The following is a 25775-nucleotide window of genomic DNA, read 5'->3' as shown; positions in this document are numbered from 1 at the left end:
TTTGGCTTTTCCATGAAATGTGGGAAAAGTAAACATTTTTATAGCAGAAGACCAGGGTGAGAAAGATGCATCTGATTTTAGAGATTAATGTGATTAAAGAATCTTTAGTCCAGGTCAATCTTGTAAGGAGAAATAAGGCTAGTTCAAGATTTTTTACAATAGCGCCACCTTTGTGTGCAGTACAACAAATTTGGGTTTATGGGTAGAGGGGGTTATTGGTAACCATACCTATAAATTTCAAGAGTTTTCGACGTATGGTATAGGCTACAGTATGACTTTTACAGAATTTGAGAAAAAAAAAAAACGTTACGGAAACAATAGGGGCCAAGCAGCTTTGCCAGAGAGTGACGCCACTGGACGAGTGCGAACACCTCCCTAGGGTGGTTACAAGATGCCCGAACCACCTCAACTGAGGTGGTTTCTAATTAGAGGATCAGCGGCTCTAATCCGAGTTCCACAAGGATGACTGAGCTTCTCACCCTATTCCTAAAGGAGACGCCAGCTCACCCTCCCTAGAAAACCCAGTTCTTTCAGTCATCACCCATCCTTCATTACCATAGGTGAGGGTATGAACGAAGAACGACCGTTAGATCGAGAGCTGAGCCGGAAGGTAAAGCTCCGGTAGATTGAGAGCTTTGCATTCCGGCGCAGCTCTCTTTTTGTTGCAACGGTGCGGTAAAGCGAATGCATTACCGCCCCCGTTCTCCAAGACAAGACAAGAGGGAATTGAACTCCTTCACTTGGGCTAAGGACAAATTTCCTACCCAGTGTAGGCAATTCACCGGTTTTCCCCTGAGAGTCATGGCCTCAGATTTAGCGGCCCTGATCCTCCCAGCAGCTTCACAGTTGGCTGCAAACCGATCCAGTGAGTGCTGAGGGTCAAAGGCCGATGATGCCATCAAGACCACATCATCTTCAAAAAGCAGTACTGAGATGTTCAGACCACCGAACTGCAACCCCTCCCCAACACGACTACGCTTTGATATCCTGTCCATGAATATCACAAACAGGATTTGTGACAAAGCGCAGCCCTGGCGGAGGCCAACAACCACCGGGAACAGAACTGACTTGCTGCCGAGAACGCGAACACAGTACTTGCTTTGGGAGTACAGAGATTGGATGGCCCTGAGGAGTGACCCCTCAACCCCTGCTCCCTAAGGCAACTCCAGCAGTATCTCCGGGGGGACCCGGTCATATGTCTTCTCCAGATCTACAAAACACATGTAGACCCGAAGGGCCTACTCCCAGGCCCCCTCCAGGAGGGAAGAGCTGATAGTGTATAGCTGTAGTTCCATGTCTGAGGCGGAAACCGCATTGTTCCTCTTCAATCTGAGGTTAGACTATCGGCCAAACCTTCCATTCCAGCACCTTGGAGTAGACTTTACCAGGGAGGCTAAGTAGTTTGATACCCCTGTTATTTGGCACACACTCTCTGGTCCCCCTATTTGAACAGGGGAACCACCAGTGCCACTGCTTTGGAACTGTCCCAGACTCCCACGCAATTTTGAATAGGCGTGTCAACCAAGACAGCCCCTCAACAACCAGAGCTTTCAGCATTTCTGGCTGGATCTGATTAATCCCTGGGGCTTTGCCACTGTGGAGTTGTTTGACTACCTCAGTCACTTCCACAAGGGACATTGACGATGAACCATCAGCCTCAAGCTCGGCCTCTATCATAGAGGGCGTGTTAGTCGGGATCAGGAGTTCCTCAAAGAGTTCCTTCCAGCGTTCGAAAAGAAAGAAGAAAATTTGAAAGCGAATCATATCACAGCAAATTACAGAGAGAAAACTGGTCAACACCCAAACCCACAAAAACAACAACAATTACAATTTACAGGATTTTCCCTCAGGAAACCTATCTATGCTTCAGTAGCACCTCGGTCCCCACAATGGAACGTCACGCTGTCACACATATATCATCTTCCCATTTTACTTAATGTATTTCTACAGAGGTTTCGAATGGTCCACGATTCGAGGTTACCCGTAGATAGAATATAAATTCCTTTTGTTCACAGAGTTCTGTGAGGAAGCCATTCAGTTCCTGCCCTCGATGTGCCAAATATGGATGGTTTCATAAGGGTTCATAAGGGTTGTGTTTAAACCATTGGGTGACGTCACAGACGCTGCTATAATATTTGGAGTCATGGTTTGGACCCTGTTTTGGAGCTTGTATCAAATGGTCAAATGACTAAAATCTATGGTTGATGTCCAAAGCGTCAAACAAGAATGAAACACTGGAAGGTGTTGAATTGATTTGAACGTTTGTTACTGGTTTCCAACTTTATACAAAGCGTAACAGCACAATGAAACCACATGGCAGACATTAAGATATCTTGAAAAGAGGGGTGGTGCGCATATCCAAAGGTAATCCACAGGTGCTAGACAAAAGTATTGAATATAAGAAAAAGGAGGGTCTGCACACTGTTTAAATGCTCCAGAAGTGGATTTATTAACAGGCAACGTTTCGATCTCTAGGGATCTTCATCAGGCATTGAAAACAATGGTTGAGATGACTTTTATCACATGACCCAAATGGCAGAGGTGGAAAGTAACGAATTACATTACTCGCGTTACTGTAATTGAGTAGCTTTTTTGTGTACTTGTACTTTTTGAACTACTTTTTAAAATGTGTAATTTTACTTTTACTTAAGTACATTTTCTTTGGAGTAATGTACTTCGGTACATTTTACAGCACAAGCGTTACTGAGTAAAAAAAAATCTCACTGAAACAAAAAAAACGTGTTCTGGTAATGAATTATGGGATGTAAAAAACGGAACGTTGTGCCCCTGCGCGCCGGCAGCTCTAGCTCTGTTGTGTGCAGTGAGCACTGTGTGCTGTGTCACAATGACAATGGGAATTTGCCAGGTGGGCTTTCGATTTCCCAGGTGGGCTTTTGCACATCACAGTAGAGGCAGAAAACACTGATTGTAAAAAAAGTAACTTTTTACTTTTACTCAAAGTACATTTTAAATTATTTACTTTTTACTTTTACTTGAGTAGATTTTTTGACCGGTAAATTTACTCGTACTTGAGTAGAATTTCAACAGAGTAACAGTACTTGTACTTGAGTAAAATATTTTAGTACTCTTTCCACCTCTGCCAAATGGGGACACATGTCTAATCAACAAAAAGATTGACAAATGGCAAAACATGCACCCAAAGGTACTGGCTCACATGCATTGCATAAAACCATAAGAGTCAATGACACATCAAGAAAAGATAAATAAATAATAAAATATAAAGAGAAATTGTTTTTTTATATAGGTCAGTTTTTAATGTGTGACCATCGTTGGAGATCAAAATGTCTAAGAAGCTGATGTCAGTACATTGAAAATCCCCAGTGAACCTGTTGTGCTTACTTTTGTCATTTAAGAACATTTGAAATCAGAAAGTTCAGCAGGAGTACCCAGCCAAATTAGAAATATATCATCAATATACCTGCACCACAGTAAGATCTTAGTACAAACATTTTCAGACATTAAGATATATCCTTCCTGCGGATATATGTTGTTTCAACGGTGCCATTATAATTGGAAATTCTGAAAATTGCATCACGGCTGATTTAAGTAGTTCTGTAGGGACAATTACTTCTGCTTTTATCACATCTTCTTTTTTTTTACGGGTCTGGTCTAAAAGCACCTTAAACGTTGAAGGCAGAAATGCCAGGCCATCATGGCTCTTCGCTCTAAGTGCTTTGGAGGCAGTGTTGCCAGCTCACCACTGGCCTCATCTCCAATGGCCTGCGCTTAAGTAGTTAGGCGGGTAAGGCAGCAGCTTCCCATTACAAATAGCGACTAAACACACCACCACCGCCAGCCAGCTCGTTCTCATCCAGTAACTGGAGCCAAACCACAAGGCAAAGGTGCTCAGTTACGTCTGGAAAGCAACTCTTCCCGTCCCGGCCGTGGCTGTCTGCAGTCGTTTGAAGTAAAGGTTCTGTTGTGTTCCCCTTACCTTCACAATCCAGTTTTCTGTACCTGCAGGAATGTGGAATGAAGAATTGTACTAAAAGAGATATCGTTTCTTATTAGAAAGAATCCTGTGCTCACAATTTCATTCAATGTAGATTATTTTGCTCATTAGAAATGAGGTATAAATAAATAATAATTATTGCTGAGAACAGCCTGGCTCGGAAATCACTCTTTGCGATCTGACATTGAGATTATCGTAAATTTTTCTCCGCAAACCAAATAATTTTCAAGCAGTAAGAAATGTGGGTTGATTAAGTCGACTGGGGTTCATCCATTTACATTTCATTACCAATTATTAGAAAACTTAAATTGACCAAATGCGGTAGGGCCGAGCCCTTATATTAGGCTCTTCTACTTCAAGTACGTATCCAAATTCAGTATTTGAAGGTTTCCTTTTTTGGGGAAAAAAATTACCTTATCAGTAAGGTAATAATTTTCTTTTATCACTATCCATATTTACAAAATTGCAGCTAGAAGGTGATGTTAAGTTTCATCCAAATATCCCAGTGATAAAATAAACATATATGTACAGTCCAAGAAGGCAGACAATGCCTAATCAACATCATCAACTGCCCAGGAGGAAAACCAGCAACAATCCGGCGGTCATCGTCAGGTTTGTTAACCGCAAACAAAAGACCGCGCTGCTGAGACAGGGGAGGACGCTGAAAGGAACTAACGTGTTCCTGAACGAGCATCTCAGTAAACACAACGCCGACATAGCCAGAATGGCTCGCAATTTGAAGAAGCAGAGGAAAATTCAGAATGCTTGGACTGCAAACTGCAAAATATTCATTAAGCTAAATGGTTCACCCGAGGAGGCTAGTGTTGTTCGTCAAGCACATTGAGGAACTGGATAAATACCAGTGAGCAGCATGCATGAGCTGGATCATAAGGTAAAAAACAACACTCAACAATGACCCAAACTCAAAGTATTCACTCAAATGCATCTGTAGACAATAGCCACATAACTCAGGGGATTATGAATAATGGCACTCTGGAACTAAAAACATTTGAATACACAGATCATAATGCACTGGACTTGGAGCACGAAATAGAACAACAATTTTTTCTCTTCCATCAACAACAACTGCCACTATTATACTGGGGAGCAGTTCAACTGGAGCATTAAGACCAATGGCAAATTGTCAATTATTCAGTTCAACAGCAGAAGCCTGTACGCAAACTTCACTTATATCAGAGAATACTTAGATATATTTTCACAACCATACAATATCATCGCAATATCTGAAACCTGGATCAATAAGGACAGAGAACTGGACTTCGACATGGATGTTTATGAACTTAGTTATATAAATAGACAAAATAAAGGATGAGGAGGAGTAGCCATATATGTGGACAAGACATTAAACTTCAAGGTGCTGGACAGTATGGCCACAGTAGTGGACAACGTTTTGGAATGTATATCAATAGAAATCTGCAAAGAAAAAATAAATCTGGTCATTAGTTATTTATATAGTGCACCTGGCTCTAATATTGAGGTTCTTAAAGACTGGATGGAATACATTTTCTCCAAAAAGGGTAACAAAACCATTGTCATTTGTGGAGTCTTCAATATTGACCTTCTTAATCCAAATAAACACAAAATGATAGATGAATTTATAAACACAATGTACAGCATGACCTACTATCCCATCATTACCACCTAGCAGAATCACATCACATTGTGCCACTCTCATAGACAATATATTCACTAACGACATTGAAAACAGTACACTAACGGACTATTGATAAACGATATAACCGACCACCTACCAGTTTTTACAGTTTATGACAGGAACTATAAGAACAATAAGCCAGTCAAAAATAAAGAATACAGACTAGTTAGATCTGAAGAATGGATGATTGCTTTTAAAAATGAACTGCTGGCACAGAACTGGAATGAAATGTATGAGAAAATATGCATTAACAGTGCATATCAAGGATTTCTCAGAATATTCAAAACATTATAAAATAAAAACTGTCCAACAACACAATATACAAGAAAAATTAAATGCTCTCAATTTTCATGGATCACGAAGGGTCTACAAAATGCCTGTAAAAAGAAAAATACGCTGTTGATGGAAATTTTATAAGGCAACTGCTTTAACCAGTTTTTTGTCAATATTGGTCCGGACCTAGCAGGACAATTCCTGATCAAAGGACATCCGAGCTAAATATGGAAAAATGTATTAGTAGAAATGAGTTCTCAATGTTTCTCACAGCAGTGGACAAAGAGAAATAGTTTATATTGTTTTGAATTGTAAGGGTAAAAAAATCGAATGATTGTGATGAGATAGACGTGGTGAAAAGAAAGTGGTAAAAAAAAGTGGTAAAAAGGGTGATTGAAGGAATAACTAAAACATTCACAAACATCTGTAACTTATCATTCCAAACTGGTACATTGCCAAACAAGGTGCGTGCAACCAGAAAAAGTTTTTGTATTTCTGTCTGTGGGGTAAAATTGTGGAATAGGTTTAAAGAAGAGCTCAAGCAATGTCCAAACATAATACAATTCAAAAAGACGTTAAAGGAAATGATTCTCACAGGGTACAAGGATGAAGGTGTTAGATTTTCATTGGGTGTTAATTGTTTATTTATTTAGTTGTTATTTATTTATTCGTTTTTGGTTTTTTAATTCTTTTTTAGGGAATTTCTGAATTAAATTATAATTTTGATGCTAAAATATATCAATAGTGAGATGATATATACATATTTTCATGAATGTATTTTAATTTTTTGAGAAATGTAAGAAATTATAGTATATATTTGACATGAACATATAAGTAATACATTTTACTTTTGGAAGTTGATATATTTGGATGCGTTAAAAAAAAAATCTATATATAGGCCTATATATTGATATATATAGCCTAGTTAATAATAATAAATTAAAATGTTAATAATAACTAGAAAATGCATTTCCTGCAGAAAATGCGGTGAGTGCTCTTCATGTTTGAACCAGGAAAATATAGAGCAAAAGCTAATAATGGTTGGTAATTGAAATAAACATGAATAGAACAGGATGTTTTCATATTATGCTGCTCCATCTTGTGTGATTTTTCTCAGGGTGATTGATTAGTGCTAATACTTCTGCAACTTGAAATAACTTATTCAGGACAGCCCAACAATGCAGTTTGTTAATTCATCACAGATATAATCCAAATCCTATTTCCTTTCAGGTGGTTGGATCGTAATGAAGACGACGGCCAGATTATCCGTGAGTTAGTTCCTGCTGGAGAGGGCCTGCGTCTCTTCAGTGAGTGCACTCTGGACATCTGATGAATAATAGCTGTTAAACAATATGACAGGAACTATTCAAGCATGGAATAACGGTTGTAATACTACTGTCACATCAACAGCATCCAGTCATCAATCCTCTCCTTTAGCAGCTCTGTCCACATGAGGTGCACAGTGCTTAGGTCCCGTCGGTCAGTAAATGGGTGTTTTCTCTTTGTTTGAACCAGATGTTAACTACCAGATCGCAATCAAGACAGGCAGCATCAATGGGGCCAGCTCTGACTCCAAGGTGTTTGTGAAGATGTACGGGGAAAAGGGAGACACGTGCAAGATGATGCTGATGGTCTCAGAAAATGACCTCAGCAACTACTACGAGACAGCCCGCACTGACATCTTCACAGTAGAAACCTTCGACATTGGAACGGTATGGTGTTGTAACAGAAATATAAAGAACTTCTCAAACTCAGAGAAAAACGTGTCTGGGGCAGAGTTTGTGGAGGACAGGACGAAAAAACCAAGCAGACTATAATACAAATTTAAAGCATTAGAGTCATTCAGAGATATTGAAGATAGGGAATGAATTATATAATCTCCAAAAAGTATCTGCAATATAATCAATCCCAATTATTGGTGGTACGTCCAATTCAGGGTGGGATCAAGGTGGCGTCAAAGGGATGATCTTCACACACTGCAAGCCTTATTAATCCTCATCCATCATCCAATGACTCCCTCCATCGCAGCCATGACATGTTTGTATTTACTGTCTCTCATCAGCACAGAATTGTGTCGAATATCTATAGTGACATCAAAAGTTGCACGAATTGGTTCATCTGATCTATCTGATTTAGGGCCACATATGAAAGTGGAAGAGTGCGAATTATAGGATGAGAATGGAGGGAGGGTCCACCTTTTCTCCAGTTGAACCCAGGCGCGTGCTCCACTGAACTGAAGTCTCACAATCCTCCCAGTATCCGGCTTGTTTAACGGAATACCTGTCTGTAGAGGATGGTGAATTAAATCCATTACACCAGGTCATGGAGCACGTACCGCAACCTTTGTAGTCAAGGGTGACCAACAAAGCAGAGCAAAACCAGCTAGCAAGTCAGACCCCCACACAAACAACAGCAGTAGAACATAACCTCTGCTCAAATGCAGACCCAGGCGTTTCCTGACTTTGAAAATGATAGATTAGAAAAAAATAAATCCACATTTCACATTGTAGATCCTGTCCTGATCCCAATACCAAAATGAATGGATAAGATAGCCCTCCGTCTATAGCAGGGATGGGCAACTTTCATGATAAAGAGGGCCACATTTTTTATCATAACCATCGGAGGGCCACATGACTGCACACTTCAACTAAACGTGAGCTGAGAGAAGCTACATAATTTAGAATTTGGTAGATGATTTCCTGTATTCTGGTGCATTTTGGCGATGGCCACTACCTAAAAAATCGTCCAGAATCATAACCTATGTACGGTATGTTAATTGAACCAACATACATTAATTTCATGTTTTCCATGCTCAAACAGCCACATGAATGGTCAGTATTTTTGTCAGTGCAAAGGGCTCACATACATCATCATTCAATGAAGTCAAAAAACTGGAAAACAGTGGCCCAACATTAAGTGCAACAACTCAATGAACTCAAACCCAACAAGCAGTTGTAGTAGTTGTAGTGGCGACTTAAGTGGATATCTTTAATGACTGATATATCGCTTCTAAGCAAACTAGAAGCATGGGTTTGCCTTTGAATTCTATGAATTTTTCTCATCTTTCTTGAACGAGTTTTCTGTAACTCGATCAATTATTATTATTATTATAATCTTTTTTTTAATTTTTTTTTTTTATGTGCGGGCTGAGTGGGCACGCGGGCCGCCAGTTGCCCATCCCTGGTCTATAGGCTAACGCATCTTTTACATTAATTCTGAAAAATCTGTCTCTGAGTTAAAACCTATGGTGCCTGTAGAATATGGATTTTTTTTAAGTTAAGAAAACAGTTGACAAAGTTCGATGTTTGGGTGGTCTATGCCTTAAACTACTTATGCCGAAGATTCAAGATCAAATCAGTCTTACCTTAAAGAATTGACTGCGTCTCTAATGGACTCTTTTTCTTTATCTTCTGACCCCAGAGGAGCTCCATAGGAATCACATTCTAATACACTTTTATTTAAATGACAATCATTCAAATTTAAATTAATTAAAGACGATCCTGGTATAAGATGTTTAAATAATAATTATAATAATAATAATTGAAACCAGTGCAGACAAATTCCTACATTTTAACAAAAAGCTGCAACAAACATAAACGTTTTGCGCCATGATGTAAAAGTCTGAAGTGTTGAGGCAGACCAGAATGGAGTTCTGGACTGGAATGGTTTGTTCCAGATATGGGGTGCATAGAAGCTAAAGCATCGGAGCTTTCACTCTGTCCCCTGTTTGATTAACCTAACCAATGGCCATCCGTGATGTGTCATAGATCAACCGCTTCCTGATTGGCCACACCAACGAAGGGCTGCGTGCTGGTTGGTTCCTGGACAGTGTTGTGATCTCTGTCCCAGTCCATGGGAAGCAGTACATGTTCCCCAGCCATCGCTGGCTCTGCAAGGATGAGTCAGACGGGAAGGTGGAGGTGGAAATCTATCCAAGTGAGATCCTGGACATCGAACGAAGTAAGTAAACACCATCCCTGTAACCTTTTAAATGTCAACAACACTGATACACTTCCTGTCATTAACATTATGTGTCTCAGACAAAAACACATTTAGTATCATACTTGATTAATGTATTGTCGTATTTGTCTTTATAAAAAACACTTGTACGCCTGGACGTAGCAGGAGCAATTGGTGGGGCTTGGAAGCGGGTGAACCAGCACTGATGGACAAGTGGGAGTGTCCACCTAGATGCATATGTATAGATTAGCAACATTTGCTACAGTCCACTGGGTAGGCTGGTAGATTGATCTATCCAGCATACATCTGGTATTATTTTTTCTAGTCTTGTGCTGTCACTCAAACACGGGAAATGGCAAATTTGAAACTGTTTCTAATGGCTAATCCCACTCACACATGGTGGCATAATATCACCCCTTTAACATTGCTGCTACATACAACAGAAAGGAGAATAGAGACGTTGGGATGTCTCAGCATGATGAGACTATTTGTTATTGTGTTTCATATTGTTTCAATATGAAACATGATATACATCATGTTTCATATTGCCATTCTGTTTTGATCATGCTGGAGTGTGTGGATGATGGCTTGTTGAAGCAGTCTCCCCCAGCCCATCATTCTCAACCAGCTAAACTAAACCAGCCCTCATCCACGCTAACAACTTTTGGGAAATATTATCTTAGCATACTAAGATAATATTGCCTATATAACTGATTGTTGTGTAAGCAACCTGTACTTTGTATTGTGTTGCATTATATCTGACACTACAGACTGGAGCTCTGCTTGTGATGGCTGGTTTAACCGCTGCACACTGATTACTCAATATGCAACAAGTGTGCAGCCTCATCCAGTCCCAGATTCAAGTCAGACTGGGCCAGGTGAGACTGATTAAACCAGCCATCATCCACACACAATCCCACATTGACCTTTGTGACCTCTGAGATGACCTCCGTGTACTTGCTTGTAATTGTACTGTTCATAAGTCAACTTAGCGTCAGCAGAGCATCCATGATAATAATGTACACTTTGGAGCTGATGAGTAGGCCAAACTATTGAAGATATATTTTCAAAAACTGCTTTTTGGACTGAGGGCTCTCATACAATTAGCCTCCATTTCCGCGTGGGTCATGGGGGCTAAATTTGTTTTTTAACCTTAATTGATGACAAATCCACTGAGAAACAAACCTCTGTATTCCATGGCCATGACATGGATGTGAATGAAACAAAGGTTATGTTGTATTTCTGATTTGTTCTGTATTGTATTGGTAATCTGCACTTTAAAACATTGAAATTATTATTGTTCAGCAGAAAATGTGAAGATTTTATTTCTAGATGAGGAAAACCCAGTGAAGTGAAACAGTTTAGGGACCAATCACTTATTACTGGAGCAAATTCAAATTCTGGACATCATGATCATCAGTGATCAGCATATGTAATATATGACAGATTCAACAAATATGGATATCAATGTTGTCATTATTTTGTTGGTATCAAGATGTTAGTATCAAAGCAAGTACCGTCTCAAGCACAGACTTGCATACCCCTGGTTTGGCATCACTGACCTACTCAATAACCATGCCGCCTTGTTAACAGTGATCAACTATGAGGTGACCGTGACCACCGGGAACCTGCGAAATGGAGGAACCAATGCGAACGTCTTCTGTCAGATCTACGGGGAGGAGGGGAAAACAGAGGTTCTGGCTCTCAAGAACCGCTCCAACAATTTTGAGCGTGGTACCACTGAGATCTTCAAGGTGAAAATACGTTTATTCTTCTTCTTGATTTGATGTTTTCTCCATTCATTTATCTGTTGATACTTTCAAACACCATCTTGTAACACACCTTTTTAGTTGAGCTTCCTTCTATTGTCGGATTCAGCTGTCCTACTCTGTTATAGCAGAACTTCTGGGATCCCACGGCACAGACCAAAACATGGAGGGGAGAGGAACACATGGTTTCCTGTTTTGTTGAAGAAATATTCCAAAAAAGAAAACTAATTTGTGTGAGTGGATGAAGCTTTGAGAGGGGGATTTTAACAATTGTGATTCTACAGTGGCCAGTTTACATGGGGTTGATTTGGAACCTTTACAGACACGTTAACGATTGCTGGACAAGTTTGAAAATGATGCGCTCACAGTTACCCACCTCCACAATGTGAAATAGTTAAACAAAAACAAAGTGCAGAAAGTATAAGGCCCTGTTAGAGCTAGTGATGCACGGAATACAATACTAGAAAGGTATGACGATACCCTCACGCAAAAAACAATACGTTACGCAATTTTTTTAGTATCGATACTTTTATAAAAAAAAGAATACTTTTATTAAAAGAAATTGAAAATATGACTTTGAACGGAAGGACTTTCACATGCACAAGCAACATCAAATCTCAGTCATACTCCGAGCCCCTCAGCTCGCACTCAGCCACAGCAGCAGCAGGCAGTTCGCTGAGAGTGAGAGTGAGGCCCTGTCCACACTAACCCGGGTAAATATAAAAACACACATTCGCAATTAAAACGATCTCCGTCCACACTATCATTTTCATGTACGGCAGTTTTCGGAATGGTTTGCATCCACGTTCCACATTGAAATGATTTTGATAAACAGTTGTCATGGTTACGCGACTCCTGCCACGCGACAATATGTCGAGTTGTAACTGGAGATACAAAAGTACATTGTATAGCGTCTCGGTCTCGAGTGCAAGCTTGTGGCAGCGTCATTGCAACCAAACGTCATCGTTTCTGAGAGCCTCCGTCTACCCTGACCACACTACAACATCGTTTTCAGTGTCGGAATTCGCCGTTTTAGTGTGGATGGAAGGGCTAATTTGGTAAATATTTATGCATTTGTAGATTTACCCTTGTCGGTGTGGACAGGCACGAAGGGAAAACGTAGATATTTCCACGCGGTTTGGCCTCTAATTTACACGAAAACACAGTTTTTATCACAGAAAACGATTATTTCTAAAAACTCCGGCCAAAGTGGAGATTTCTGATCATGCCGGTTATGTGTTGTGTGTCAACTGGGAGAAACGGTATTTTAGGTTCTGTTGCATATTCTTGAAAAAAGTTGTCCAATCCCGGGTTGCTTTGAACTCACTTCATTTATTATAAAGTAGGCATGTTTCGGTATGGTAAACTATGAAGCTTAAGGGAGGGAATTGTATCTAACACGTGGAGAGGAAAATACCGTGATCTACTTCAAGCCCCCGGGCTTAGGCCCGGGGGCTCTCTGCCGATCTCTGGCGCTCCCCACCTTGTGTGCTCAGGTAGAGCCCGTCAAGTGGGCGTGGCCTAGTGGGCGTGGCCGGGGTGCCGTAATGGCTTCGGCTTCTTCGTATATATAAAGGTGCTGCTATCTGTGGCTGGAGCAGCCTCCAATAAGGTCTTGCTCCCCTTGTGGCTATGTATAGTATTTACGGCTTATATGTTTGGTCCTGCTTCATTGGGTCTATGTGTGGGTAGCTTAGATTCTTAAAATACGTAACAGTTCTCAAGCGTCAATATACAACAATATGCTCCAGAAAATGCTTAATGTCATTTGAGTGCCCGCTGTCTGTCCACACGAACGACCCTATCGCCATATAGTGGGATTATTTGTTTAGCAACACGGCGGATGCACGGGCAGAATTATCGCAAAAAGAAAATATGTTTGACCGGTTGCCATGGATATCTCTGTGTGGTTAATTTGCAGTAGTGGTGTTAATTAGCGATGGTGTCAGCTTACTGTTACATTAAACTGTAATCAGGAAATGTGTTTATATCTATAGCCCCTATAGTATATGTGGTATAAAGGCTGGGATGAATTTGAAATAATAAATATGTACACTTTATGTTGAAAGTATAGACCGTCGTGATTCCCATTGAAACAAATTATTCAGTGATTATTCTTCAAAACGAGAGCCGGTAAATTGTGAAAAATGAATTCAACTGTTGTTTTGAAAGGAACAGGAAGTCGCTCGTGGTAATCGTTGTTGTTGATTCAGAGGATTCTGATTGGCTTGCATGGCTTTATCCTTCTCCGTACACTGCCGCCCATAGGTTTGGCATAGTCATAATGGCACTCGACGATGTTGTGTGCACGATGTTCTTTTTGAAAATGGAGGGGGGGAAATATTTGTTTCACTAAATACCCTGCTATGTATAAACGTGGCCTGAGAGGCAACGAGATGGCGACAGGTTCGGAAGCGCTTGCCGACAGAGAAAAAAGACGGGAGAAGTGAAATAGGGAGTTATTGTATATAACGGATCAGAAGTGTCCATGTAAACGCGGCTATTGATACTTCTGATCCGATTAGATTTCTAATCGGAATAGATCTATTCCTATCATGCAAATCCGAATGTACTGTAGGCTATATATGGCATTTACAAAAGCGGTAAGCGTACGTCCCTATGTCTCTCACGCACAACCGTTATGTTGGTCTGGACTTATATGTAAGGGATAATGTTGTACAGAACGCCGGTCATTATCTGGAAAGTAAGCCCCGACAGCCCCTGAAGGGTATTATTTTCGATAATGACCGGCGACGTTCTATACATTATTTACACGGCTACTTGCCAAAACGAAACAATATCTTCACACAGTGTGTCTTTTTACAATTACCAATCGTAGTGTTGATCAGCAGAGAAATAGTCCGCCAAAGACGTTGGGGTTGATAAATTACCGGACAATACTTGCAGAGTAATAAGAAAGCCGTGAATCAGGCAAAAAATCCACTACCCTTGACAGCGGTCTAGTTCGGTGTGCATAAAGGTACCGACGGACCAATTGCAAACTACTGCAGCGGCTTATGCCTTCTCGCTAAGTTAAAAAGTAGCCGCAACCACCCCAAACCAATCGGAATAAGTGTATACATGTCGATTATAGCAGACTACACCACCTCTTCTATTCCGGATGGAATTCTATTCCGATCAGAAAATTGTATTCCGATTGAGGCGTATTATTACGCCTCAATCGGAATGCAATTTATTAACGTAATTTGCTCAAAAAGCAGAAGGGGGGGGGGGGGTTGTATCGTGAACCTACGGACTCAGTGGGGGTTTCATTCCGTCTGTGCACGGCACCTTCTCAACGAGCAGGTGTGCGCCTGCAGCCAGAGGGGGCGCCAAAATACCTATTCCCCACACAATGTTATGTAGTACTTGATTGATAACCGCTACGCAGCGCGATTTTTTTTTTACTGCTCGTGGCGCCCCCCATGTGATTTGGCGCCCCCCACAAATATGCCGCCCTGGGCGGCTGCCTGGTTCACCCGTACCTAAAACCGCCACTGACTGAGAACAAGACTACACTTTTCTCAAATGTAATATTACTCTTCTCCTTGAGCATCCCGAAATGTCTTCACGCTTTGTTGCTCAAACTTATTATTACTCTCCTCCTTGAGCTTCCCGAAATTTCTTGCGAAATAGACATCCCCCGCCTTCCCCCCTGCAGACTGTTTTAGTTGTTTAGTTGTCCTTCTCTTTTCTTTTTTTTTTCCGTTTTGTTTCGTTTTGTCTTCGATTGTTTTGTGTGTATGCTATGAGTGACTGTAGGCTATTGCTGCCTGTCTTGGCCAGGACACTAGAAGAGATGTTTAATCTCAATGATGATTATTATTTTTTAACTAACAAATAGTAGTTGCCTTGCATTTTAAAATGTCAATGCACTTTTCAGCCCTGAATAACAGTAAAAGCTATTTAATAATTGATTTGCATGCATAGTATACTACACTTTCCATTGAACAATTACCCCTGTTAATTACAAAAAGAGGGTGAGAACTGTAGTTTATCTAATGTCTGATCGGGGAGACTAGCTTTCAGTTTCTCCTTACCACCTCATGTGTCATTACCTTCCTTCCTCCTCTGAGATGTAACTCTGTGACTATGATTTGTACTCTAATTGTGCATTTCTCATTTCTTGGTCTTGTTGCATGGTCACCCTCATGTTGTTAGTGTTTTAAACGAAAAGCCTTCTATTAGCACTCGTTTGGATTTGATTCAGAGGAAGGGTATTTGTTCTTCTAAGAAAAGGTATGACCAGGTGTCTCCACCTCTCCTGCTGCTGCTCAAGGTGGAGGCCATCGACGTAGGGAAGGTCTACAAGATTCGCATCGGCCACGACGGCAGCGGCATCGGGGACGGCTGGTTCCTGGAGATGGTGAACATCAAGCGGCTGACCATGGCCATGGTGCAGGTGGAGGTGAAGGTGGAGCCCAAGAAGGACAAGAAGAAGGACAAAAAGAAGAAGAAGAAGGAGGAGGAAGTCAAGGTGGAGTACATCGAAGAGCTGCAGGAGGTGGTGGAGACACTTGCGTTCCCAAGCAACCGCTGGCTGGCCCGGGACGAGGTGGACGGCGAGATCGTAGCTGAGCTGTTGGCGGAGGGCACTGAAGACCTTGATAGTGAGAGGATGGGGGAGAGGGGGGCCTGGTGTCTCAGCAAGTCACTCAATCGCTATCATTTTGGACCATCCAACCCTTATTTTTCTCTCTACTTTAAGTCAGGGTTAGGTGGGTCAGGTTAGAATATACTTATGGTTTTGGCAATAGCATCCAGCAGCAGCCCCGGAGCCGGGCACTGTGGTGTGGCAACAGCACTGTGGTTTGGCAACAGCACTCTGGTGTGGCAACAGCACTGTAGTGTGTGTCGAGATTTCAATGTCAAATTTTCTTGGAAATGTCAATAAAATAATAATTAATAATAATTATTCGAATTAAAAAAATACAAATAAATGTTTTTCATCGTCAATTTTTATTGTTAGATTTCAATAAAATAATTAATAATAGTTAAAAAATATATACTAACATATGTATGATATGACACACACATATATATATATATATATATATATATATATATATATATATATATATATATATATATATATATATATACCAGACATACCAAATGCTGCATCGAAGACAAGGGCATATTTGGTTTATAGTAACAAAATGCTGGCCTGTACTTCAATGTCGAAAAAATCCGACCTGCCACACCACGATGCCGTTAACACACCATAGTGCCGGACTCCGGGACTGCAGCTGGATGCTACTCGGTTTTGGATATGGTTAGGATAGGGTGAGGCAAGCTTAGGATTGTGTTAGGGTAGGTTCGAGTTTTAGTTAGACTTGGGTGAGCTAAGGCTCGGGTTAGATTAGATTTATAGTTATGGTGAGAGATATGGTTTGGTCAGGGTTAACCTCTATAAAAAATGTACCGTTGCCTACGGAGGTTCTTGTATCAGACACATTCTGGTTTCGGTTTTATGGTCAGATTAGTACTGAACAATCACGTTTGAGCGGGCTCTCAGAACCCATCGGCTATCGTCTGACAATGATTTCGCTTTTTATTATCTCTGTTTTCGAGATTAGCCAAAATGTCGCTTGGAACTGAAACACCTGAACCAAATATCGATGGTTGTGCATTGTGTAGGAAACATTATACTTCAACTCTCTTGCATCTCAAGGTGCTAATCTGACTTTAACCAATGACCTGCGCATGGAAGATGAAGCCCTGGCCCGGATATCCGTTATCCAGGGACAGAAATACTGCCCCTTGTCCCCAGAGGTAAATACTGCCCCTTGTCCCCGGAGGTAAATACTGCCCCTTGCCCCTGGAGGTAAAACTGCCCCTTGTCCCCGGAGGTTAATACTGCTCCTCGTCCCCGGAGGTAAATACTGCCCCTTTTCCCCGGAGGTAAATACTGCCCCTTGTCCCCGGAGGTAAATACTTGTCAGATGACAGCCGCTGGGGTCCGAGATTGGGTTAAGGTCCAACCAACATTCTATTTTACTGAATCGTTTGGCTGAATTTTAGCAAACATTTTTTAACATTTTGGCCAATAAACATTGAGATACAAAAATGTTTACCTCTTTTTGTTATCCGTCCCCCACAGTAAATTCCTATGAAATCCATGTGTTCACTGGGTCTCTGTGGGGGGCCGGGACGGACGCCAACGTGTACATCACCATCTACGGGGAGGTGGGGGACACGGGGGACCGCTGGCTCAGAAAGTCCAACAACTTGAACAAGTTTGAAAAGAACCAGGTGAGGTTTAACACAGTAGAATGAGCACACTGTCTGGAGGACCATCTGACTGAGAGTCCATCGCAAGACTGAAACCTTTCTTTTTCTTGTGGTCCAGGAAGATGTTTTTAACATCACAGCAGTGGACATGGGTGTGTTGAAGAAACTGAGGATCCGACAGGACAACTCCAACGCCAACGCCGCCTGGTTCCTGGAGAGGGTGGAGATCACAGACAACAAAGACGACACAACGTGAGGAAGGCTGTTATGCTGGGGCTTTGGTTTTATGTACCATTATCTACTATTTAGTTATTCCAATTAGTTATTAGACACTTACTAGCTTTACAGCTCTGAGTCGAACAGTTGCTATCCTGTCCCCAGTATTGATACTACTAAAAGTAAATCAGAAAGCAGATATAACTTTTACAAATAAATGTTTTGAGGCTGATGAGTTTAAGGCAAGGTATACTTAATCGAAAGATGTTCAGGATAATCTGAGGATAGATGGGCTGATGTAGCCTAACTGAGCTCTCCCTAAAGCAGTGCTGGCAGACTACCTTAGGGATGTGTTCCACGGCTGGGATAGTAGGCTTGAATAACATTTGAAGGTTTATCCCAGGTACTACTTCCCTTGTAAGCGCTGGCTGGCGATCGATGAGGACGACGGGCAGGTGGCCCGGGAGCTTGTCCCCGTGGACGAGGCCTTCATGAGGAAGGGCGAGGATGACGACGAGGAGTCCAGCACCACGCTGGGTCTTGAGCAGAAAGGTCTTAAAGAGGTTCTTCATTTGTCTCTGGAGTTTGTGGTCATGGAATGCTGTTTTTCTATGCTTTCTATACTTAACTCTATACTATTCTTTCCTTACCCTGCAAAGAAACATGTTTTACCACTTTATGACCACTTGTTTGCTTTTGTCGCAGCCCAAACTCATCCATAAGTCTTCCTTTTCTTCCGTTTTTATTTAATTAATTTGATAAAAAAAAACAATGTAGAGAGTCGGGACCTGATCAAACCCAGCAATAGGAAGCAAACCAAAAAACAAAGCATTGGGTTTAATTTACAAATTTATAGGCCTTGGTCAACTTTTCCTTTTTATCATTAAAATTAGTCGTGATCCGACTAGTCTGGTTGCACTCATCCTACGGACAGACGACTTTGTATATAATACATTTACAGACCTTTTGATATTACTCAGTGACTCAATGGTTGAAATGGGGTTATTTCGATTTTGTAGTAGCAGTGACTGCACTGCAGAGTCTCTGTGCAGTGACTGCACAGAGACTGTGCTGTCGGTGCTGAAGTTTAGAAGTCCCGCTCCCAACACACTCGCAAAGCTTTGGACCATTCGCAATGCTGATCAATCACAGCAGACTGGGCTATTTGGGAAGAGGGGCTTAAAGCGACATGATACAATCAGGCCATCTTTGAAAGATGCTGAAAATGGTTTTACATAAATGAACAGTATTAGAATAATAAGGGGTATTTTATAACATACAGGCATGTAACCCTATTCTAGTAGTACCCTCAAATGCAATTATTAGCCCTAAAAAAAGCATGATATGGGATCTTTAAATTATGAAATGTGGTTATTTTCTTGATGTGCCAGCTATGTCCACGACGTACACTCTGAAGGTTAAGACTGGAGAGAAGAAATACGCCGGGACTGACGCCAACGTCTTTATTACCTTATTTGGTATCAAAGATGACACAGGTAATACCTATTTAAATGAACATATGGTGCTGGGTTCCTAGGGTATAGATTACTATAACTGTCAAATGTTTTGGACTTGTGTGTCTTCAGGCATGATAAACCTCAAGGCGTCAAAAACACACCGGAACAAGTTTGAGCTGGGGATGACAGATGAGTTTATTGTGGAGGCCGTGGACATCGGACCGTTACAGAAGATACGCATCGGACATGACAACGACGGTAACTACACATCATCAAGGCTTCTCTCAGAAACGTCTCCAAATATCTGACTCTCTCGCTCTCTCTCTCTCTCTCTCTGTCTCTCTCCACCCCCCTCTCTCTCCTCTCTCTCTCTCTCTCTGTCTCTCTCTCTCTCTCTCTCTCTCTCTCTCTCTCTCTGTCTCTCTCCACCCCCCTCTCTCTCCTCTCTCTCTCTCTCTCTGTCTCTCTCTCTCTCTCTGTCTCTCTCTATCCCTCTCTCTCTCTCTCCAGGAGGAGGGTCTGCAGGCTGGTTCCTGGAGTCTGTGGAGATCGACGCCCAGTCCCTGGGCCAGAGGCTGTGTTTCCCATGTGGCAGGTGGCTGGACACCGGGGAGGACGACGGGGCCATAGTCCGGGACCTCTTCCCCAACCCGCTGCAGACAGAGTTCTACACACCTTGTAAAATAACTAAACCCACAACCACCATTTGATTTGAATCCAATGTTGATGTAATTTAAACGATAGATGTCTCTGTGTGTGCTGTTGTTGTTTTTGTGGATTTCTAGTCGTGCCCTATGAGATAAAGATCTTCACCAGCGACCTGTTCGGCGCGGGGACGAACGCGGACGTGTTCATCGTGCTGTACGGCCGCTTCGGCGTGTGCACGCAGCAGAAGCGCCTGTGCTTCAACAAGAGGGAGAGGACCATCTTCTTTGAGAGAGGCGCCGAGGACATGTTCATAGTTGAGGTATGAGGGTCACCACCGATCAGTCAAAGGTATTAAAAAAGTAAGGACAGTAAGTGGACACTTGGAGCAATAATGAAACATTGATTTTATTGTATGTATACTGTAGCATTATCGTATAGTATTCTAGAATGTGACTTTGAACATCCATGGTTATGGTCATTCCTGCTACAATATGCCTGCTATTTCAGTGGGGTTGTTTCTTTGATGAGTGCTTATTTTGATGCAGAATGTATGATATGATGCATCATGTTGTTACATTTCTAATGTTATCTACCCAGCTGGAGGATGTGGGGGATGTGATCGAGAAGATCCGTATCGGTCACGACAACCGAGGGGTGAACCCGGGCTGGCACCTGGACCGGGTGGAGATCAGGAGGCTGCTGAGGAAGGGAAAGGTAGGATCGGACCTATGGGATTTAAAGATACCATATCATGCTTTTTTAGCGTTAGTAATTGCTTTTTGGGTTACTACTAGAATAGGGTTACGTGACTGTATGTTGGAAATACCCCATATTATTCTCACTGCCCCCCTCCTGAGTAGCCCAGTCTGCTGAGATTGGTCAGCACGCCGGCTCTGTTGCGATTGGTCGAATATTTTTTACGAGTGCGTCTGCAAATTCACTCCCCCACAAAATTGTAAACACTGCGGGTAGCCAGGAGGTGGGACTTCTGCACTTCAGCACCGCCCACTGCACAATCTGACGTCACATTGTTACACAAGTAAAATTTGACGCACTGTTTGACGCACATTTCGAGGGGTGTTCTGGGTGGGCGTGAATATTTCCCCTGGCTCGGACTTAGATTTTGCTATCTAAAAAGGGTAAAACATGTATACATTACATACGTCATATAACAGTCTAAAGCAAAGGAAAAATTCGTAAAGCATGATATCGCCCCTTGCACAACACAAACATTGTTGTCGGAGGATGATTTTTTCAAAATCATGATTGTAGAAACTTAAAATAAGCATCTATAGACATCTATATGTAGGGATCAACCACTTCCATTTATAATATATTATACATGGTTACTCAAGACATAATAGGCCTGTTTTTTTGTGTTCAAACAACACTACTCACTCAACCCTCCTCTGTTCCGTGGCCTCCCTCAGGGCTCGGAGACGATCATCTTCCCGTGTGAGTGCTGGCTGGCCCGGTCGGAGGACGACGGGGAGACGGTACGAGAGCTGGTACCCTCTGACATCATCACGGAGAAGCTGGCTCGCGATGGCAGCCTCAAGGTCACCGAGATCGAGGTGGAGGACGCGCTAGAGAGTAGGTTCACATGGTTTATATATGCAGGTACATACGCAGATATACATATCTATACGTATATATACTGGTGGCAGGGGGCAGCGTAGTGGAGCCAGACGGTTGTTGGTTCACCCTCCAACGGCCACAGTCTACCTGTTTGCCTCCTTGAGCAAGACACCCCTACCTTTCCATTAACATAATGTTTCTTAATGCACTGTAAGTTACTTTGGATAATACATTTTGCTAAAACGACCTCGACGGTATTGATAATACAAATGATTGTCCTCAGTGGTTGTTCAGAACAAGAAAAGTGATTTCCATTTCTTCCTCCTCTCCTCCTGCTCCTCCTCCTCCTCCTCTCAGCTCACATGTACAGCATCTCCGTGACGACCGGGGACGTCTATGGGGCCGGCACTGACGCCAACGTCTTCCTCACCATGTACGGCGACCTGGGGGACACAGGCGAGAGGAAGCTCAGCAAGTCAGAGACCAACACCAACAAGTTTGAGCGAGGATCGGTAAGACCAGATAAAGGCTTACACACATACACCACAGAGCATATGGCAAACCTGGGACTGACTGGCAGGATAGACTATCCCAACCAATCAGGGAGGAGGTGCCGTGATTGGTCAAAATCCTTATCATTTTTGTAATCATTTGAAATTTGGCTAATACAAAGGCCGGCGCCGTCCACTGGGAACACATATGTTTGCAGCCCATTTCCTTCACTCATAGTGAGCAACAGCTGATGGATTGCTGTCACATTTCCTGAAAAACTACATTCCAATAAAAGCTATACAACATTACCTACAGCTCCGTTAACTCTCATCATGATGGGAACCGTCCTGCAGAGCTCCTACTATAACTAACCTGTCATTAGGTGGATACATTCACCATGGAGGCCGTGGACCTTGGACAAGTGTTCAAGATTAAGATTCGCCATGACAACAGTCTGCTAAGCCCTGAGTGGTACCTGGATCAGGTGGAGGTGGTGGACCTAGATACGGAGGAGGTGTTCCTGTTCCAGTGTGAGCGCTGGCTCTCCAAGAAGAAGGAGGACAAACGCATCTGCAGGTTCTTTCATGTCATGGTACAGCCAAAGTGTGTGTTTGTGTGTGATTGTGTGTGTGTGTGTGTGTGTGTGTGTGTGTGTGTGTGTGTGTGTGTGTGTGTGTGTGTGAGTGTGTGTGTGTGTGTGTGTGTGTGTGTGTGTGTGTGTGTGTGTGTGTGTGTGTGTGTGTGTGTGTGTGTGTGTGTGTGTGTGTGTGTGTGCAATTTGACTACTCTAATTAAATACAATTCTTCATATTTGTTTTCATGATCATGAAACTTTTCCTCAAATACAATTTCACTGTGGTTGAAGTGAAAGGTTTTAGCTCGGACAAATCTAATGACAAGATCTTAAATAGGATCCAGAGACTCAACACACACAGACATAGACAGACGTCTGTGTCTGTGTGTGTCTGTGTGTATGTGTGTGGGTGTGTGTGTCTGTGTTTGTGCCTTCATGTATGTTTGTGTCGTTGTCAGGTAATGCAACATAACATGCAATACATGCATATCCTGGTATGTGTGGTGTACCTGTGGTCTCTGCAGGGCTACGAGGGCGTCAGGGAGACTGAGAACAGTAAGAAGAAGAACCTGCCGCCAGCTCTAAAGGATGTGGACAGCAACATGAACAAGAAAAACAAGAAGAAGAAGGAGGAGATTGTGGAGGAGCTGCCCAGTAAGAACACTAGTAGAGCAATTTTCTTATGGTGTTTTTACTGGAGCACTATACACACTTGACAACACATTTTACAAAGGGAAAGATTAACACACAAAAACAAAACTTTAAAACCATTTTAATACTCACTCATAATAAATAAATATCATACACCATCATTATTATGTCACCATTAATACTACAACAACCACAACTACGAATCACAACTACTTCTACGACTACGACAATATTCATAAAAAGTGATTGTTGTTGTTGTTAGTGTTACTGTGCTTAAAGTGCCCCCCCTCGTCGCCACTGACATGAGCTCTGTGCTCTCCAGTCATCCCGTACCACATCAGCGTCTCCACGGGCCTGGCTGAGGACAGCAGCACCTCCAGCCGGGCCTACGTCATCGTGGTGGGGGCCGGCCAGCACAAGACGGACCGCATGTGGCTGGACATGACCAACGGCAGGACCAGCTTCGAGGAGGGCTCCCTGGAAAGCTCTGTGTGCCACGGGGCGGACGTGGGAGAGATCAAGAAGGTGGAGGTGAGGAGTGTGGAGGAACAGAAGGGCTAGCATTTTTAGAGCGGTCATAATGAATATCCAGGAGGACTTTAAGAGATGCCTTTTCCCAAAGCAACGTACAGGGAATTTATCAGAAGTTCAAGGGGTTAGGGATATGGTAAAGAAATATGGTAAATGACTATCGGACGTGCAGACATTAGGCATCCAGCTTCCCCTGTAGCTAACATAGAAATACCCAATTTATACAATATAGAATAGTTTGTAAATACACTCAAATATATGTACCAACCACACTGGATTGAACTGAAAGTCACATTCCAGGTAGGGAAAGTGTCTATTTTATCATATTCTTTGCTACATACATCCACTGCACACTGTCGCTTGACTTAAGGTACTTGGGGTAGGGTCTTTTCTACTTGTTACAATGACTTTGACTGTGTGTTTCCCCCCCAGCTGGGCCATGACGGAGCCACTCCTGAGAGCTGCTGGCTGGTGGATGAACTGGCCATCTCTGCGCCCACCAGGGGCCTCAAATACGAGTTTGCCTGCAAGTGTTGGCTGGCCAAGGATCGAGGAGACGGGCTGACCTCCAGAGTGTTCAACATGTTGGACGCCGAGACCATCTCCATCACTCGGAAGGTATTGAATGAAGGGAGGATGAGTGACAAAATAAATCCCAACAATATACAATTTGTAGACACTACACTGCATCTAAAATATGCTAGATCAGCCTACAGGTAGACTGGACATGATGTTCCAAACCAGTTGGAAACCTTTTAACCACTACACTAGCCTGCCATTGTTGTTTATAACTGTAATTGACTCTGCACAACTGTTCTAATTACCTCTAAGTGAGAGGGAACATGCAGGAGTTCAGGAATAGGGCTTGACTAGTGTGGTAAAGGGACAAATCTCTCATTTCTATTGACACATTTCTTCTTCAAGATCATCTACGAGGTGGTGGTGCTGACTGGGGATGTGCAGAACGCTGGGACTGACACCAATATCTTCATGTCGGTGTTTGGGCTCAATGGGAGCACCGAAGAGATGTTCCTGCAGAAGAATGAGGACCGGTTGGTACTGTGTAGATGAAACAAGTATCAACTAGTCTCGCACACATGCTGCATGATATGGTCAGCACACACAGACATATGAAGGGGCGCCTGGGACAAAACACACACTATTTTTTTTTACACACACTATTATAATCTCGCAAATACACCACTATACTCATACACACACACACACACACACACACTATTATACTAATTGTACATGTATGTATGACAATGTATAGTCGTGTATGTGAGAGAGTATAATAGTGTATGTGAGAGAAAAAAGTAGTGTATGTGAGAGAAAAAAGTAGTGTATGTGAGAGAGTATAGTAGTGCATGTGATGTGGGAGAGTATAGTAGTGGATGTGAGGGAGTATAGTAGTGTATGTGAGAGAGTATAGTAGTGTATGTGAGAGAGTATAGCTGGTATGTGAGAGAGTATAGTAGTGTATGTGAGAGAGTATAGTAGTGTATGTGAGAGAGTATAGTTGTTTATGCAAGAGAATATAGTAGTGTGTGAGAGAGTTTGACTGAAACGGAAGTGAGTTTGATTCCACAGTTCCTGATTGGCTGACAGAAGAGGTGGTAGCTTTTGGTGCTCAAAATACTGCGCTGTCATTTCACTCTTGAATCTCCAGAGATGTTGTTATGCTGCGTTCGCACCAAAAAAAGATTTGGTCGATTGTTCGCGTGGCCGCCTGAGTTTGAGC

At 42.3% G+C, this 25775-nt stretch overlaps 1 protein-coding gene across 1 annotated transcript in view; it reads left to right on the top strand.

Moving 5' to 3' along the window:
- Positions 1-25775, top strand: part of LOC115532180 (lipoxygenase homology domain-containing protein 1) — a 72045-nt gene that overhangs the window by 21296 nt on the left and 24974 nt on the right. The window contains exons 14-33 of the mRNA XM_030341772.1: positions 7152-7228; positions 7437-7633; positions 9689-9881; positions 11475-11635; positions 15930-16260; positions 17754-17905; positions 18003-18136; positions 18504-18652; positions 19492-19596; positions 19687-19815; positions 20068-20235; positions 20343-20524; positions 20803-20919; positions 21636-21798; positions 22141-22295; positions 22658-22867; positions 23374-23503; positions 23823-24031; positions 24464-24649; positions 24956-25083. Coding sequence (XP_030197632.1) covers positions 7152-7228; positions 7437-7633; positions 9689-9881; positions 11475-11635; positions 15930-16260; positions 17754-17905; positions 18003-18136; positions 18504-18652; positions 19492-19596; positions 19687-19815; positions 20068-20235; positions 20343-20524; positions 20803-20919; positions 21636-21798; positions 22141-22295; positions 22658-22867; positions 23374-23503; positions 23823-24031; positions 24464-24649; positions 24956-25083 — 3276 coding nt within the window. The remainder of the gene's footprint in view (positions 1-7151; positions 7229-7436; positions 7634-9688; positions 9882-11474; positions 11636-15929; positions 16261-17753; positions 17906-18002; positions 18137-18503; positions 18653-19491; positions 19597-19686; positions 19816-20067; positions 20236-20342; positions 20525-20802; positions 20920-21635; positions 21799-22140; positions 22296-22657; positions 22868-23373; positions 23504-23822; positions 24032-24463; positions 24650-24955; positions 25084-25775) is intronic.

The sequence above is a fragment of the Gadus morhua genome, chromosome 19, assembly GCF_902167405.1.
Source record: "Gadus morhua chromosome 19, gadMor3.0, whole genome shotgun sequence".
Taxonomy (NCBI): Eukaryota; Metazoa; Chordata; class Actinopteri; order Gadiformes; family Gadidae; genus Gadus; species Gadus morhua.
This window is presented reverse-complemented; position numbering and strand designations above follow the sequence as displayed.